General features: G+C 40.1%; 1 protein-coding gene across 1 annotated transcript in view; it reads left to right on the top strand.

Moving 5' to 3' along the window:
* The window catches only part of LOC136856972 (uncharacterized), a 55361-nt gene that overhangs the window by 23126 nt on the left and 15611 nt on the right, over nt 1-16624 (top strand). The window contains exons 5-10 of the mRNA XM_067135285.2: nt 1531-1642; nt 1783-1971; nt 3207-3386; nt 9506-9678; nt 12251-12361; nt 13161-13222. Of these exons, the coding sequence (XP_066991386.2) occupies nt 1531-1642; nt 1783-1971; nt 3207-3386; nt 9506-9678; nt 12251-12361; nt 13161-13222 (827 nt within the window). The remainder of the gene's footprint in view (nt 1-1530; nt 1643-1782; nt 1972-3206; nt 3387-9505; nt 9679-12250; nt 12362-13160; nt 13223-16624) is intronic.

The following is a 16624-nucleotide window of genomic DNA, read 5'->3' as shown; positions in this document are numbered from 1 at the left end:
CAATTTCCTGTTTGGAAGTATAAAGCTCTGTAAATCTGTCCATAAGTTACTGTAAAATGGGTCTGATTTTATACGATCTGTCAGTGCTGTGCTCGTATTCGCTGCTGTCACTAAAGTGGAGAAATGAGAGGATACTTTCGAAGCGATTTCGTGGCATTGTCTTTGAGAAAATAGGAGTGGAGAAAATTGGATCATCTGTCCAGTACATTCTGAGAAATGGTTTACTAATGATGCCAGTAGTGAGCATCAAACCCAGAAACTGTCTCATTTGTGAAACAGTCACCGGACTCCACGTTTGAGCAAGAGTGTTTAGAGAAGGGGCGCGTCGCAGCACTGATTACGTGACTCGCGTACAGATTTGTTTGCTCGCATAGGTATTCGAGAAATTCAGCTGTGAGAAATATTTACAAATGACATCTCGTTAGTATTTTCTGTTTCAATATTTATACCTGGTTTAGCAGTAAATGGGATCGCAGGGGGACAATATAAAGGTGAACATTCAGGTACCGGTCCTGTGTTTTCTGACACGTGTCCAGGAGAATCGTCTTCACTGTCACTTTCAATTTCACTTAGTTCAGGAATCAGTTCATCTGAGTCTTCATTGAAAAGGATGTCGGCAATTTCGTCAACACTTACATTGTCCCTACAGGCAATGGTTATACTTCAGAACGCGACTATACACACGCTTGTGCAATCGCAAACCAATTACGCAGCTAGTTGGGCCAGTGCTAGGCTACCTTCAGAAACAAAACAAAAAAAAAAAGTGCATGGGGGGGGGGGGGGGGTAAATTGCCATGGCCATGTGGTTTCTGGTGCGTAGAAGCATTCATAAGGGTATTACCTTCAACTCTCTTGCACATATTTGTGAGCAAAATAGATCCCAGCTGCATAGGAACGGCTCCAATTCAAGGTTGCGCTTATCCGGGCTAACTCGGATACGGTCCACAGCATGGTCACGCGCTATAGGCAATAACCTGGATACGGGTGTGAATGTGTTAAAAGTTACTTTGTAGCAGAAAATGTGGGGTGGAACAATTGTGCTAACATTTTATTTTTTGAGAATGTTCCAGTTTTCACATGTACTAAAACAGAGGTGCACAGTGTATTAACTAGCTAGACAATTTGTCAGGAAGCACATTCTCGAAAAGCCAAGCAAGGAAGGTCTAAATTACAGTACCACTGCCTCTGTTGTACTTTACTGAACCAAACTGTCGAATTAGATTTGTGAGAACGTAAAATATTAGTGTTAAGCAGAGTGTAAGTTCAATCTGTTGGGAATGCCTCCAAGCTTAAATACTCCTACTGTAGCAAAATCCATCTCCAGCATTCTGTTCCTTGAACGACAAAATGACACTGCATTATTTTCCCGTTTGTAATACGAAACATTTCTGGTTTAAGTGGTAACTACTAGTAATTGTCTAAATGGTATAAATTGTTTTGATTAGTCACATTGAAATATCTTTTACTTTCCTTGCCATCTTCAGGTTGCCATTCTTCTGAAGTTGAATGTTCCTTATTTTTGTCTTGCAGGAAATCTGGTTTTGAAACTCCAACACCTATTCAGGCTCAGGGATGGCCAATTGCCTTGAGTGGCAGAGATATGGTTGGAATAGCACAGACTGGCTCAGGAAAAACTCTGGCTGTGAGTATAGTTAAGCTTGCTTTTAGTTTTGTTGAGTTCTTTTTTTTTTACATTTTTTTTCTGAAAATGCTAGTATTCTGAGATAGCTTGCAAACATTGTACTAGATTTTATTGTTGCTAATTGAGAATTTCTTTTTCAGTATGTTCTGCCTGCAACTGTTCATATTAACAATCAAGAACGCTTGAATCGTGGAGATGGGCCTATAGCTCTCATTTTAGCTCCAACTCGGGAGTTGGCTCAACAGATCCAAGCTGTTGCCCAGGATTATGGTTCTAAGTCATATGTACGCAACACCTGTCTATTTGGTGGAGCTCCTAAGGGACCTCAGGTAAGTTCATGGCATTAATGAATATCTAGGATAATTAAGGTATAACGTTGGTAAATGTCCGTAAGAACAGTGTCAGTCCCATTACGGAAATTGCCTTTACATAAAAATTTAGCATTTTGGCATACTATGAGCACAGGGGCCTGTCACTAAGAGGGTTAAACATTTTTCTGCGGTCACACTTTGACACTGAATTGGAGGTTGCACTCGACCATGTGCAACTGGTATGAATGATTTTGGCCGCCATTTGAATCAAACAAAACTTCGACCAACTTAAGTGATTGAGTCGAAACTGGAAAGTGCGAGTTCAACATTTGCGACGCGCATGCTTCAAGATGCGGTCGCCCAGTCCACTTACTGACAGATTTTAATTTTGTCTGCATTAGTTATGAATTTCATGACTTTGAAGGGCTGATACCATACTTTGCTATTTCTCCCTTTCCTCCTTTCTCCACTTCCCAAAGTATTTTAAAATTTTCTTTTAAAGAAAACTGCTTTTGCTTCTTTTGATCCATATTGGCGAAAGAGTTAACTGGCACTCTAATACACATGTTGCTTCACGAACGAAAGATAAACAATGAACGCGTAATGAGACATGAATACACGAAATGCAGTACAGAGTGTAGGGATGTGAAACTATAACGTTTAATGGTTGATTGTAAATGTGGCGTTCCGACCAAGTCAATAGCATTACTTCTTACGTGAATTTCAATTGTATTTTGAAGGAAAAAGATGTTAAATATAAGCAAAAAGGCTACATTTTGTTATACTGAGAGTTCAACATTTGTTAATGAAATATTTTAATCTCCACTAAATAGGGAACAGGAAGGGGCCCTAAAATAATTTCGCTATTCTGAACATTTCATTACAACTGGCGTTCGTTATAATCCTTTTTACTGTTGTGTATATGAAAAGTATTATAATGAATACAATCCTATTACATTATTTTCATGACAGGTTTAGTGATTCACTTCTTTAGTGTATTTGTTTTAAAGCCTGCCTTTCTCTCATGTTCATTTGTTGTGATTTTTGAAACCCATAAAGATTTTACTTGAACTTCAGTAGTAAAGTATTGCTTAGTGTCTAGAGAGCTAAAGAATCTTAGGAATTGTACATCTTTTTATTTTATTTATAAAAGTCATCTTTGCATTCACTTATCACTTAAAAAATATTTCTAAGTGTGCGTCCATGATGCTTCTTATTTGTTGTGCTTTTATCGGACCATTCTGGTTTTATAGGCACGTGATCTGGAACGGGGTGTGGAGATTGTGATTGCTACACCAGGACGCCTGATTGATTTCTTGGAAAGAGGTACAACAAATTTGCGTCGTTGCACCTACTTAGTGTTGGATGAGGCTGACAGGATGTTGGATATGGGCTTCGAACCTCAAATTCGAAAAATTTTGGAACAAATAAGAGTAAGTATATTCTTAAATATTGTCAAGTTTGCCTGACTAGAGCAACTTGTTGTGAGAAGGCTTAACCCAAATGCGCTCTACAACGTACTGGGCCATGCACTTTCTAGGCAAAAATTGATACATGTACAGGTCCATACCCATGACCCTGTTTGTGTTGGAGAAAGAAAAACAGTGGCCGAGAGTGTATTCGGTCAAATATGGCTCATTTATCATTAAGTACCTTACTCTTTGCTGATAAGGCTATTTCAGACTTGTTCATTGCAATATGGGACAGTCCTGCTGTAGACACTTTGGTTGGGAGATTCCTATAGTGTGCTGATGTAGTTCTGATTTTCAAGAAGGGGGGCATTGCACTTACTGACAACTATCTGCCAGTGTCTCACATACCACGTATGTAGATGTATGGAACGTCTGGTAGTCTCTAGTATACGGGAATACTTCCGTGAAGGTGATCTGCTAAGTGGAAACCAGCACAGTTTTCTTCCAAGAGTATCCTGTAATACTTCATTAACTAAGGTTATTGATGAGTGGTAGTTCTCCCTGGAGAAATCAAATTGTTTAGGTAAACTGCATGGCGTTGGACTGGGCTAAAGCTTTTGACCAAATCCCTTATGAACGACTTTTGTTAAAATTCAGATGAATGTTAGGGGAAGTGTACTGGCATTGTTGCGGTCATTTCTCAAGGGTCGAACTCAACGTGTTGTTTGATGGAGTGCTATCTTCGACTGTTAACATAACCTCAGGAGTATGTCAAGGCACCGTCTTGGGACCTTCATTATTTAATGCATTTGCCTTGTGCTTGCGATGGGAGAACGAGGTTAATGAAATACACCTTTATGTAGCCATTCCTCTTTACTTACGGAGACAGTATGTGAACAAATGAAAAACAAAGATGCTTCGTTCACAAGATACCCAACATCCTTCCCACCCTGGTCAGTCTCCAGAGGGATGACCAGTTCTATCGGTTGGCTAATTCTGGATTCACCTGGCTAACGCAGGATGACTGTTCTTACCCATCCGTCTCTTCCTTGAAGTTCCTCGATGTGAGCTCTTCTCCACATCAACCTGGGCAGCATGTCTTGTAACAAAACAATATCTCCTCAGAGTTTTGAATATCCACTGTGAGTACTCGTATTTTCGCAGTTGGAAGAGGAACTCCTTCAACTGCCGGCAGAGATCATCCGTGAATTTCATCATACGGAACTCCTGATTTAGATCTTTCCTTGTTTCTGGCTCTGGACCTGTTGGAAGAGTCGTATTCTTTCCTACATTGAGGAAATGGGATGGTGTTTAGGCTCCGCAGTCTTCTGTCACGATGGGGCGTGAGTTTAGGGCGGATTCGATGTTCACTAAGATTATATTTAAATCTTCTACTTGTGCGCGGCCTAGCACTTTTTTTTGAGGTAGCGTTGAATGGAACCTATCATTAGTTCCCACCATCCTCCCCTCCAAGCCCCACCCGTGGTGGTATGAATTTCCAAGTGATAGCGTGGTGGGCAAAGTAATGATGTATCTTGGGGTCTTAGTGAGGAGCTCCGTCAGTTCTCTGTTAGCAGTGTGGAAAGTTTGTGCGTTATCTGAGTACACGGTGTGTGGTAACCCACGGCCATCCACGAACCGTTGAAGAGCCGTCAGAAATCTTTCAGTCGACATATCTGTTGCTAGCTCCAGATGTACAGCGCACGTAGCAGCGCAAGTGAATAATACGATATACGATTTCTTGACTTCGTGGCAGACATTGATGTACAGTGGGCCGGTGAAGTCATTCCTGTAACTGAGAAGCGTCAAACGCGATCTAGATGTAAGGGAGCTTCTACTTCCTGAAGTGAAATGAGAGCTATTTTGCACAGAAGACATGTATGAATGACTTTCTTGATTGTCTGCCGAGCTCCCAGAATTCAGTGCGAAGTTCTGCTAAGAATGACCCGAACTCCTAGATGAAGTCTTACGTGCGTCTGCATAATCAAGAGCTGTGTCAGATGATCTCAGTCTTGGAGTACTGGGTGTTTTTCTGTCATGGATAAGTCAGCGAATTGCAGTCTTCCTCCAAGACAAATAAGATCATTCTTTAAGAAAGGGGTGGTAGCGTGCTATTGGAGATGATGAAAGGGAACGCTTTTCCAAAGCACTGTCAGTTCACTGGTGAAGCATTCTTCTTGGACCTTTTGAATCCAGTAGTTTTGAGCAACTTCCAGTTCCACAGCTGTCAAAGCGTGGGACTTTTTTTTTTTCTTCGCTGCATATATAAAGCGAAAGACCCAAGCCATGACATGAAGTACTTTCCAGTACGAACTGTACTGTTCAACGTTCACAAGTGGTTCTCTCATTGTTATCGCTAGAACTTTTGGGGGCGATGTTTCTTCTGGTAGTGTCATGTCGGAGTCACTGATGTCATGATGCCAGGAAGATTGTTCCTGAATCAGCCAATCTGGTCCATTCCACCAGCAATCAAGTGAGAGAAAATTATCGGCTAGAACTCCTCGGGTGAGATGATTTTCTGGGTTCCCGGACTATGCCCATTGACTCGGCGTAGTGTAGCGTAATACTTGTCACCCTATTACACACAAACGTCTTCCATTTGTTGGGATCATTTCTTACCCAACCGTCACTCAATAAGACAGCTTTGGCGACTTCTAAATCAGTCTCCTTGCAGTAGTAGTTCAGAAGACATGAAAAAATTAATGCGGTGAGTAGTTCCGATCTGGGAAGGGTGATTTTCTTCACAGGAGCAACCCTAGTCATGCTGCAGGCTAATCGTATGAGACGAGTTCTCAGTCGTGGTTCGCTCATGGTACAGCTACGTAGGCCCTTTTGGACGCGTCGCAAAACACGTGAATTTCAGACTGTTTTTGCCTTTGGATATGCCGATCCATCTCGGTACATGCAATACTGATAAAACAAACAGGCAGTTTTGCCATCCAGGACTGCTGTCGCGCGAGATCTGATGGTAATAATTCTTCCGAGTCGATTCCTTTGAGCCAAATGTCTTATAAAGGAGAACTTTAGCGGTGATGGAGACGAGTTAACAAACCAAGAGGATCGTAAAATGTGGATGTTGCACGGAAGTTTCACTTAGTTCCAGGTTTTTCAAATAGGATCTCATTGATACCAGACTGATCGGTTAAGATGTAGTTGTCCATGAAATTCCAGGCCACTCCTAAAACTCTCGTCTTTTGATTTATAATCTGGCCTTCACCTTCCCATATATCTTGAAGAGATGTAGAACTTGTGGCCCGTTTCGGGAGAGGAAGCTTCATGTGTGTCAGTAAATCAGCGAGTTCGGAATAAAGCATAATGACCTCGTCTTCTTCACTAGCTGTAAACTCGTCCATAAAGGTAGACTTCTCTATTATGGCAGATGCCTTCGGATATGTGATTTCAAGTGCTGCTACTTCTCGTAAAGTGGCTCATATTAAGAACGGGTTACTGGTTAGTCCAAAGGGAAACCGTGTAAAACGGTATGTAATGATGTCCTTCGTGACAGTCCCCTTCATTATTCAGCTCATGAACTATGGTGAAAGGACGGGTGAAACAGAGATGGCCATACAGATAAAGCGATGGAAATGGATAGGGCATGCGTTGAGGAAAGGGAAGGAAGCCATTGAGAGGCACTTTATTGGAACCCCCAGGGTAAAAGGAGAGGAAGGCTCAAACAAACGTGGCGAAGATCTGTACACATGGAGGGAATGGAAGAAAAGACCTGGAGAGAGGTGAAGAGATTGGCTGGCAACAGGAGCAGATGGAGATGCTTTGTTGATGCCCTATGTTCCACAAGGAACAACAGGAATTAAGTCGTTATTCAGCTCCACCCGGTACCAAAGAAATTAGTCAAATTTGTCATAGTTGTGAAGATTCAACTGTAGGAATGCCCGACATCTGTTGCAAACGATTGCTTTAACATGCGACCAAAAACGCGTCAAGGTGCTATGTATCTCATGTTGCAGGTTTTGTCCCATTTCCAAAGTATACCAAAAACGCGTCAAGGTGCTATGTATCTCATGTTGCAGGTTTTGTCCCATTTCCAAAGTATCTTTGAGGGATGGATATCCTTTTTCATGAGAGGAAGCGTCAGAAACGTTTCTAAATTTAGTGCTACCTTCCTTATCTTTCTTAACCGCGTGATGGGGTAAATAAAATGTCTTTACTTGTGCCTTCGAAATGTAATTAAGCATCCATTGGTGATAATCTTAAATTCTTCATTGTCTGCATCTTCTAGCTAAAGAAGCATATCTCTGCGATGCATAGATTGTTAGAGAGTAGGACGTCTTTCTTTCTGGGAAGTTTTACAACTCTCCTGCCCATCTTCAGTCCTACAAGATTCATGAAATTCTTTGGTCATACCCTCAACCTTGTCAAGAAATTCCATTAGTCGCGAAATGTTATCCTCTAATTCTGATCTTTTGGTGTGAGGAAGCCAACATCGGAAGGCAGAGAGGATTTTGGAGCTAACATTTTTCCATACCCGTCCCCGTTTTCTCCTAGCCAACAAGGGCTTGAACTCTTCAGTGACATTCTATAAATGTGGAATTGAGAATATCAGGGTTGTCTGAAATAGCAGGCAGAAGGTGTTCGAGATAACCTAAGTGAGACTGAATTATTCTGTTTTTGTCTCCGTAACGTAATTGAAAAATTCTTTCAGTTCGTACGTTTCGGCTGTGACGGATATTCCATCAACCAAACTTTTCGGTTTGCCGTCAGAGTATCACCGTAGAAAGAAGTGTTTGTTGATAGTAGATACTGTCTGGTTTTTGTCCACAGAAGACTGGAATTATTCCCAGAAACGTGGCCATGCTTTAATGTTCTAACCTGATAGTCGACAATTTAACTTCAGGCGCGGCTGTGAATGAAGCTGACTGTAAACCTAAATCTTGTGTATCAGTGAAGTTACTTGCTGCTAAGAGTTTATTAGCCTTGTGGATTGCACGACTCATCGCATATCTGGACGTTGTTTTCATATTCGTTGTCGGCAATGAGATCGTGAATGGCATCGTCCAGAAGCATTAAATTCTTAAATTTCCTGCAGTGTATCCAAATTGTGTTCTACTTCGTCAACTGGTGAGGATACCAATATAAATGGTCCGTTATTGGACATTATAAATTTTCCAGCCAACTCATTCCTGGTTGCCAGTTTTGCCCCCGTGTGCTAGACTGGGCTCCTTGGTTGCTCCTAGCACACCTACCAAGATGCATGGCTAGTGTATACCGTGGAGGCCACTGCATAGGCTAATTGTTGCCACTGGCAGTGCCAATGCACTACGAGAGACTGTTTACCATTGTACTCCTGTACTGGCTTGCTAAGCCTAACGTACTAGAGGATTTTCTTTCATGGTGGTCTCCCTTAGCCTTAGGCAGTCCCCTGCCTCACTGCAAGTCAACAGCCGATGAATTTGTGTTATTTCCCACACAAAGGTCTCATTTTACCTAACCTTCTAAGGAAAACTCCTCTGCTCGCAGCTATTGGTTTTCCCTTAGTTTGCCTCTTTTGGTATCAGTCGCAGGTAGTACCGTCTGTCGCATACAGTAGCAGAATATATTCTGACCTGATATACTGTATACTAACATATGGTCTACCTGCCTGACACCCTACCACTGCAGCTAACCTTCACAAACTAGAAGGAATCCATCATGCTGAGCTACTAATAAACAACAGCTGCCTGCCTTCCACCCAGTCAATCGCCTCCTTCTGTAAATAGTTTTGTGCACTTGAGAAAGGAAGGAAACGCTTTTTTCTGCCAGTATTAGTTCTAGTTCTGACAGCCATGCTGCATGAACATGTGGTTGCGCTCTTAGACTTCAAAACTCCTTTTACTTTAGGTGTGCCTATAACGTAGAGTTCTTGCTATTGCAGTTTCCTTATTAAAGCTAAATCCAAAATAGAAAACTGTCTTTTAGAGCTACACTATTAAAGGATTTGAATATTTTTGGAATTCTGTGACGAGAAAGGCTACTTTTCTCCCAGTGTCCCAAATGTAAAGGTCTGTTTGGATAAGTGCCAAAGTAGCATTAAGATGTTCTGTGAGAATTGTCCTTTTTATAACTTTAAATTCAGACCCTGTTTGTTTCATGTGTTTAAACTTTTCCATAATGTTGTGGCCTAATTCATAGCTTTTTGCCAACAGCCTGATCGCCAAACATTAATGTGGTCTGCTACTTGGCCAAAGGAAGTGAAGAATTTGGCTGAGGAGTTCTTATCGGACTACGTTCAAATCAACGTCGGTTCCCTACAGCTTTCAGCCAATCACAATATTCAGCAGATAGTGGAAGTGTGCCAGGATGGTGAAAAGGAAGACAAGTATGTTTGGATATTCAGCATTTGCTTAATGGTTACTATGTAATTGTCATCAGTTAGATGTTATGAGGATTTTACAAGAGAATCCTGGTATGGGTACCAACTGAAGTGTGTAAAGTAGCATTTTTCTGTGAAGTGAAATGTATTAAGTTATTGCTGTGCACATAATATTGTTTTTTTAGCTTTTACCAAGAAAGATAAATACGTGTACATAAAATCAGCTCATTCCAGGTATTACTGGAGTGTCTCATTTTGAGATTTTTAAGATACAGTTGCCGGATGTCATTCTTAATATAGTAGAAGTCTGCTTTAGCGAGCACGGTATGTCCACGGGTACAGTGAAACTACGAGAAGAGAGTATTAAGAGGTGAAAAGACAAGAGAACACATATGAAAAATGTACATCGGTCAACCACAGCAAGCACAACAGAATGACCGTCTGCAAAGCGTTCTCGTTTTTCCACGTGTATACCGTACACTGTCATACTAAACTACTTTAGAATTGTGCTGTATTATAGAGTAGAGTTTCCTCTTTAACATGAATGGAAATTCTAAGTTCCCATAAAGGGAATTAGATACTTTTCCACCAATAGAGCATATAAATAATCAGATAAAAAATTAGATGGATGGCTTTTCCGGCGTTTGCTCTATTAACCAGCGTTTCGTCTTAGGTCTGACACTAGACTCTTCAGAGTGGGTTAACGCTGGTTAATAGAGCAAACGCCGGAAAAGCCATCCATCTAATTTTTGATCTGATTTTTGATATGCTCTATTGGTGGAAAAGAATCTAATTCCCTTTATGGGAACTTAGAATTTCCATTTGGAATTGCTAGGCGGGCATTAATTCCATTGTGGAGTTTTATCTCCCGTATGCAGTTATCAGACTGTGCTTCATAAATAAGCTTCTGATAAGTTCACCTGCATACACCCCAGCGTCAGTGGGTAGGGTCTGACACATCCCACTCTGAAGAGTCTAGTGTCAGACCTAAGACGAAACGCTGGTAAATAGAGCAAACGCCGGAAAAGCCATCCATCTAATTTTTGATCTGATCTTTAACATGATGTAAGATATGTCATAAAGATGTTGAATGTCAAGGCGCTGTCTCGAAATTAGTCAGCGCTGGCGTAATGCATCTCGATAGAGAGACTGCCGGTTGAGTAACAGGGAAATGAGTCGCGGTTGCGACGATTGCCGCTTCCAGGGTTTAAAAAGTATAAAGTGTTGACGGGCTAATGGCATACTTTATTGCTACATCTCCTTTCTTTCCGCCTTTTTCTACTTTCGCAAGTATTTGCAGTTTTTCACTCAACGAAAACTGCAGTCGCTTCTGCTTATCCATTTGCGATGATATGTACTTTTTTAACGGAATGCACACGAACTTTGCAAGTAGTAGTTCTCCAAGAGAGAAAGAGAAAACAAGCAGAAATCAGCCTGGATTTTTATTCATCTGATGCTATGATTGACCGCAGCTGGACTGGTCCAAATAATATGCAAAGTCAATGAGAATGTGAGAAGTGCTTTGAATAGGCTTTGCGAATTAAATACGAAGAAGAAACATGCAATGCATGATGCGACGACACAGTCGCATTCATTGGTGGATTGCAAACTTGGTGCTCCTACTCAGCTAAGAGTGACGTCTTACATTGGATGACGGGCAAAGCATATTTATTTAATAGTGCACAAATGTGCATTAAAAGAAAAATACATTAATCTTTGGCATATTCTAGTCAAGATTTTGTTATCTTGTTGCACTTGCTGAAGTGATAGCGATCGCAATGTTTATCACACAACGTACGCACATAATGTAGGGACGGTTCATGAAAGTCCGATTGCCGGCATAGATGATGGTGAAACCCATGGACCGCCAGCCTATTCAAAGCACTTCTCATGTTATTCTTTGGACCGGTCCAGCTGTGATCAATCATAGCATCAGCTGAATAAATATCCAGGCTGATTTCTGCTTGTTTTCTCTTTCTCTCTTGGAGAACTACTACTTGCTGCGTATGTGAAAGCTGCTTTCTTATTTTCAAATCTTCCAGTAAAAAGTTTCTTTGGATAATTCATTCGCAAGTCGTGATGGTGACTTTTTGGAGATGCCCAGTGTTCGTTTTGGAAATCTGGCCTTTACATTTTCAATAGTCGAAGGTCGGACACCGTTAGTCTTTCCCAAATAAGTTTCGTACCCTATGTGAGAACTGGGTGAAGCGTATTGGTTACACAAAAGCGATTGCCTTCTCGATCGCGTAGGGTGCATATATGGAAAACGGCGATCTTATCGTCTGAATAACGAAATAATGTAACAAGAAAAATGTTGGTCATAAAACAGGATGAATTTTGGTTTTAAATTGAGAAAATATGGTCAAACTGGTAAAGGAAAGAGCTCAATTTTAATTTGTTAAACTGAAACTACAAAATTCGTTAAAATAAACATACAAAGGAAGGGACAAAAAAAATATTCGTTAATTTGAAAATTTCGTTATACTGGTGTTCGTTACAGCGGAATTCTACTGTATTCTGGTTTTATAGTTAATGTGTGTATGTTGGGAGTGTGAAATTCCTTCATTCTGTCTTCTAGGTTAAATAATCTCCTTCAAGAAATTGGCTCTGAGAGGGATAACAAGACAATCATATTTGTGGAAACTAAGCGGAAGGTTGAGACAATCACAGATACCATTCGTCGCTGTGGGTGAGTTCAGTTGTTGGATGCTGTAATCTTAAGTTGTATTCTAGAACTGTAGTCTTTTCCTGAGCTTTTTAATGTTTGAGAACTGTAATTAGTTTCATCTTCACTGGATGGAATTGGAATCTGCTTTTCTGGGGGACTATTACCTCAATTCTATTTACTGCCAGTACTCTAAGAAATATTCGCTAGATAGTTTGCCCTGGGCAGAAAGGTTTGTCTTAAGTTACGGATGGGCAATGGTAAGCAAATGTAGTGTTACATTTAGCTACTTGATGTGTTTTTAGTATTCAGGAGCAAAAAGCCTAGTCGACGCATACTGCACCTGTCTTGACCAATTTCAGCTTAGGCTGCTCGAATCTGTTAGTGGGTGTGTTCGGCATTCTATACAATATAACAAAATAGGTACAAAAATTTTTATTAAATCAAAGTGGATCTAGAATGAAATTCAATATTGTAATGTAGGTGAGGTTGAATTTTTGTAGGACGAAGTTCATTTTTGTTAATATGAACAGGATAATGATTTTTAAGTCTGCTCATCTACGAATTTCACAACTTGTGTACAACAGTGCATATTCTTATAACTGGACAAAATGATCTTCCAAATGAGTTTAAATCATAGTAAGGATAATTTAGGACCGTTGAATTGTTTAATCATATGTGTCTTCTGATAATCATCAGTAGTATTCCTTTACTTTCACCAAAAGATTCCTTGTGACATATTTTTCGTCATTTTAAGTAATAAATATTAAAGCTGAATCAAACTAGCTAAACTTAGTTGTTTTCTAAATATTTATATTTTCAGGTTTCGAGCACTGTGTATGCATGGTGATAAATCTCAACAAGAGAGAGACTACGTATTAAGAGGTAAGGGCCTACTTTTTGCTTTTTTATTATTTGAGGTGTGAATAGAGTAAACAAATTTTCCTAAGTTCAAAGTTTTCAGCAAGAAATTCTTGCCGTTGACATTAGTATTAGAGGTTACCGTATTTACTCGCGCATTGGACCCCTCCTTTTTTTTATCCCCAGCCAAGAAAAAGGTGGTTCCAATATATGATAACCTCAAATTTTGTGCAGTGAACATATAGCTTCTATGCTATAAAGAGCTATAAATTATACATTTAAACATTCTACTCTACTCTTTAAAGAGCTTGTGAATGTACGAGTTCTGCTGGCTATTTTCGTTAGAAGGTAGTATTTCTAAATTTGAAGAGAATAAATGGTGAACACGACTTTTAGGCCTACTATAAAAATTATATATAGCATACGTGCCAAGTATTCTGGTTTTTCCGTAAAATGTACACATTTTGAGTGTATTTTATGATTGTATAGATAAACGTTATACGGATTTCAAATATTCGCTGTTTTCGCCTTCTGCGGTCAAATGTGATTTGACTTTGATAGTAGCTGGTAATGCAAGATGCAGCGTTTGAAATTTGACTGGTAAACGTATCAATAATCACATTATCGATTGTCACCTGTTGGACCTCAACTGCTACTTCATTGAGGTATTCCGAAACAGTTAGCAGGCTGCTATTTTGAAGAAAAGAAATCCGTGAAAAGTAGCATTCTGTGAATTTATATAAAACTAATTTAGTAACCGAGTCTTGCTTCGTAGCAGCTGAAATGCTTTGTGTGCATGTAACATTAGCGGTAGTTCTGAAACTCGTGGAATTGTGACCAATTTCTAAGCGATTTTGTGTTGCTCGTAATGAGTTACTAAGAAACTATATTAGTCTTTTAGTGAGGCATATTCTGCTTAATTTCCTTGTTTTATACAATTGCGGAAAGTGTTCCCGGTGTTGAGTGAAAACAGATGAGCACTCGTAGAGATGTAACTTCGTGTATTAAATTTCAGGGTTGATCATAACATGTACAGGAAAATCTTGATGCATCGTTATTCAGGGGACGGGGAAAATGACTACTGATGCGGGAAAACTTTAAAGGCAGGCAACATAAAGAACCTAGAGAAAGCAAAATAATAAAATACGGGTACTGTATTCGGACATTTTATGTTACATAAAGTTTTATTATTATTATTATTATTATTAACAGCAATAATTGGGCGTGGCCTCGAGCCGCGTGCAGGTCTTTAGAGTTGTCACGTGATACACGCGCATAAGAAGATGCAGCCCTACCTAAGATTAATTCTAATGTTTATTTCGGCAAACCTACAGCCCCTGAACCGTTCAAATTAACCAAAGAAAGTTAAAATCCTCGACCCTGTAGAGGCCCCTTGAACAGAAGGCGAACACATGCTAACCGTATAGCTCATACTCACCGATCTCTGTACATGGATCGCTGATGGCAGCTCTCCGCTACAGGAGAAAGTATGCCGAGTTGAGCGCGCGGTCCGCCATGTTGGTGTACCCATCCTAGAGCTCTCCGTATGGGGAAGCAATTATAATATAATCAATTTTAAATCGCAAGTAATGGCGCATTGGAATGCAGTAAAACCTTGTAATTGGAAGTCGTTGAGATTCAAAACTCGGACTTCAAATTATGTGATTTCGAATTAACCGCCAATTCGCAATTCAGAAGTACCAACCCTTTCCGCGTTACGAAATATTCTAAGGCCCGTCACTGCATGCAGTTAACCTTGATTCACAGTTTATACCTTTCAAATGCCATGAGAAAAGAACCGTATCCAAAAAGGTGCATTTACAGTATTCAAATAATGCACTTGCATATCTTACTGGCAAATATAACCTCACGCAACGAAAGAAAAAAAAAAGCACGATTCAAAGACGAGGAGAAATCTATGCTGGCTCCCATGTGCAAGTGCTTTATTCATTGGAGTACTATACTGTGTGCATTTTAGATGCCTTGTATTTACACAGAAAGTACCCGATGCCCTTAAAATCTAACTTTCCTATGACTATCCTTGTACGATTTCCCGCCATGGCACAGAAATGTAAACACTTGCCGCATCACAAAGTATTCTAAGACCCATTAATACATGCAATCACCTCGATTCAGAGTTTAGACCTTTCCAATGCCATGGAAAAACTATTTCCGAAATGTATCCAACAGGGTGCACTTACAATGTTCAAATAATGCACGTGGATAAATCACTGACGTACATAACCTTATGCAACGAAAGAAAACAATCACACAATTCAAAGCTGAGGATGAATTATGCTGGTTCCCCTGTGCAAATGCATTATATTTTCGATACTGTACTGTTTACATTTTTAGATGCTTTATACTGGCATGGAAAGTGCCAGACGCCCTTAAAACGTAGCTTATCGAGCTTTTCTATGACCAGGGGAGATAAAGTTTCTCGCTTCCATGTGAATTGCAACGCACTACAATGACCCCCATCCCCCACCCTTGTACGATTCTCCGGCTGGCACTTTCTCCTTTAAAGCCATTAAGACCGTTTCGGCTCGCATTGAAATAAAGCAATGCAGTTTCATCGGCAATTACAGTATTGTGATGATATAGATGTTGATTCCCATAGGGAAGAATGGACCATTCATATTGGTGTTACAGTATTGTTCAGTGCCTACTAATTTATTATATGAGCCACGCTTTTTCGTCAACTGTCAGCATCGTCAGCGTTCGCGCATTCTGTTTTCCCGCACGCTGCCTGTTTCGTGATATTACGGCGTTCCTTTAAAAGGTTGAATACAAAAGAATTCCGATTTCATTCTACTTTGCAACATGAAGCGCACTGTAGACCCACCGAAGTGAGTGTAAGTGCCGAAAGCTGCCCCTCCACGTTCTGGAACACTCATTCTGTTATGACGCGGATAAATTTCGAGTTGAAATTACTCTGTAACATACTATTGTTTTAAAATGTAAAGGCAGTTTCGAATTGAAAGTCTGAATTTCGGTAATGGGGCCGACGTACTTCGAATTACGAATTATCCGTATTTCGAATTAAACAATTTAAATAACATGCAAAACTGTATCTCATGTTTCCGGGAACGAGAGCTTCTCCGAATTACGTGGGATTTTGAATTAACCAATTTCGAATTATCGAGGTTCTACTGTAATTAAAAATATAGGGACAGGTTCACTCAAAGCATAAGAACATTGGGAACACTGACACATTCCGAGGTCAGTAAATCTCCGAGATAGCAATAAAAATGAGTGTGTAATAACGGTCGACAAATATTAACCCTTTATAGGCTGTTGGCTAAATATTTAGCCACCCAACATATTTTTAACAATTTGCAATGAATTTGGTCTTTATCGCCATAAGCCACAAGCCTGAAAGGATAGTGGCTAAATAGTAAGCCAGAAAGAAGATTATGAAGGCTG

The sequence above is a fragment of the Anabrus simplex genome, chromosome 1, assembly GCF_040414725.1.
Source record: "Anabrus simplex isolate iqAnaSimp1 chromosome 1, ASM4041472v1, whole genome shotgun sequence".
NCBI classification, from domain to species: Eukaryota; Metazoa; Arthropoda; class Insecta; order Orthoptera; family Tettigoniidae; genus Anabrus; species Anabrus simplex.
The sequence above is the reverse complement of the archived record's forward strand: the minus strand, read 5'-3'. Positions and strand labels throughout refer to the sequence as shown.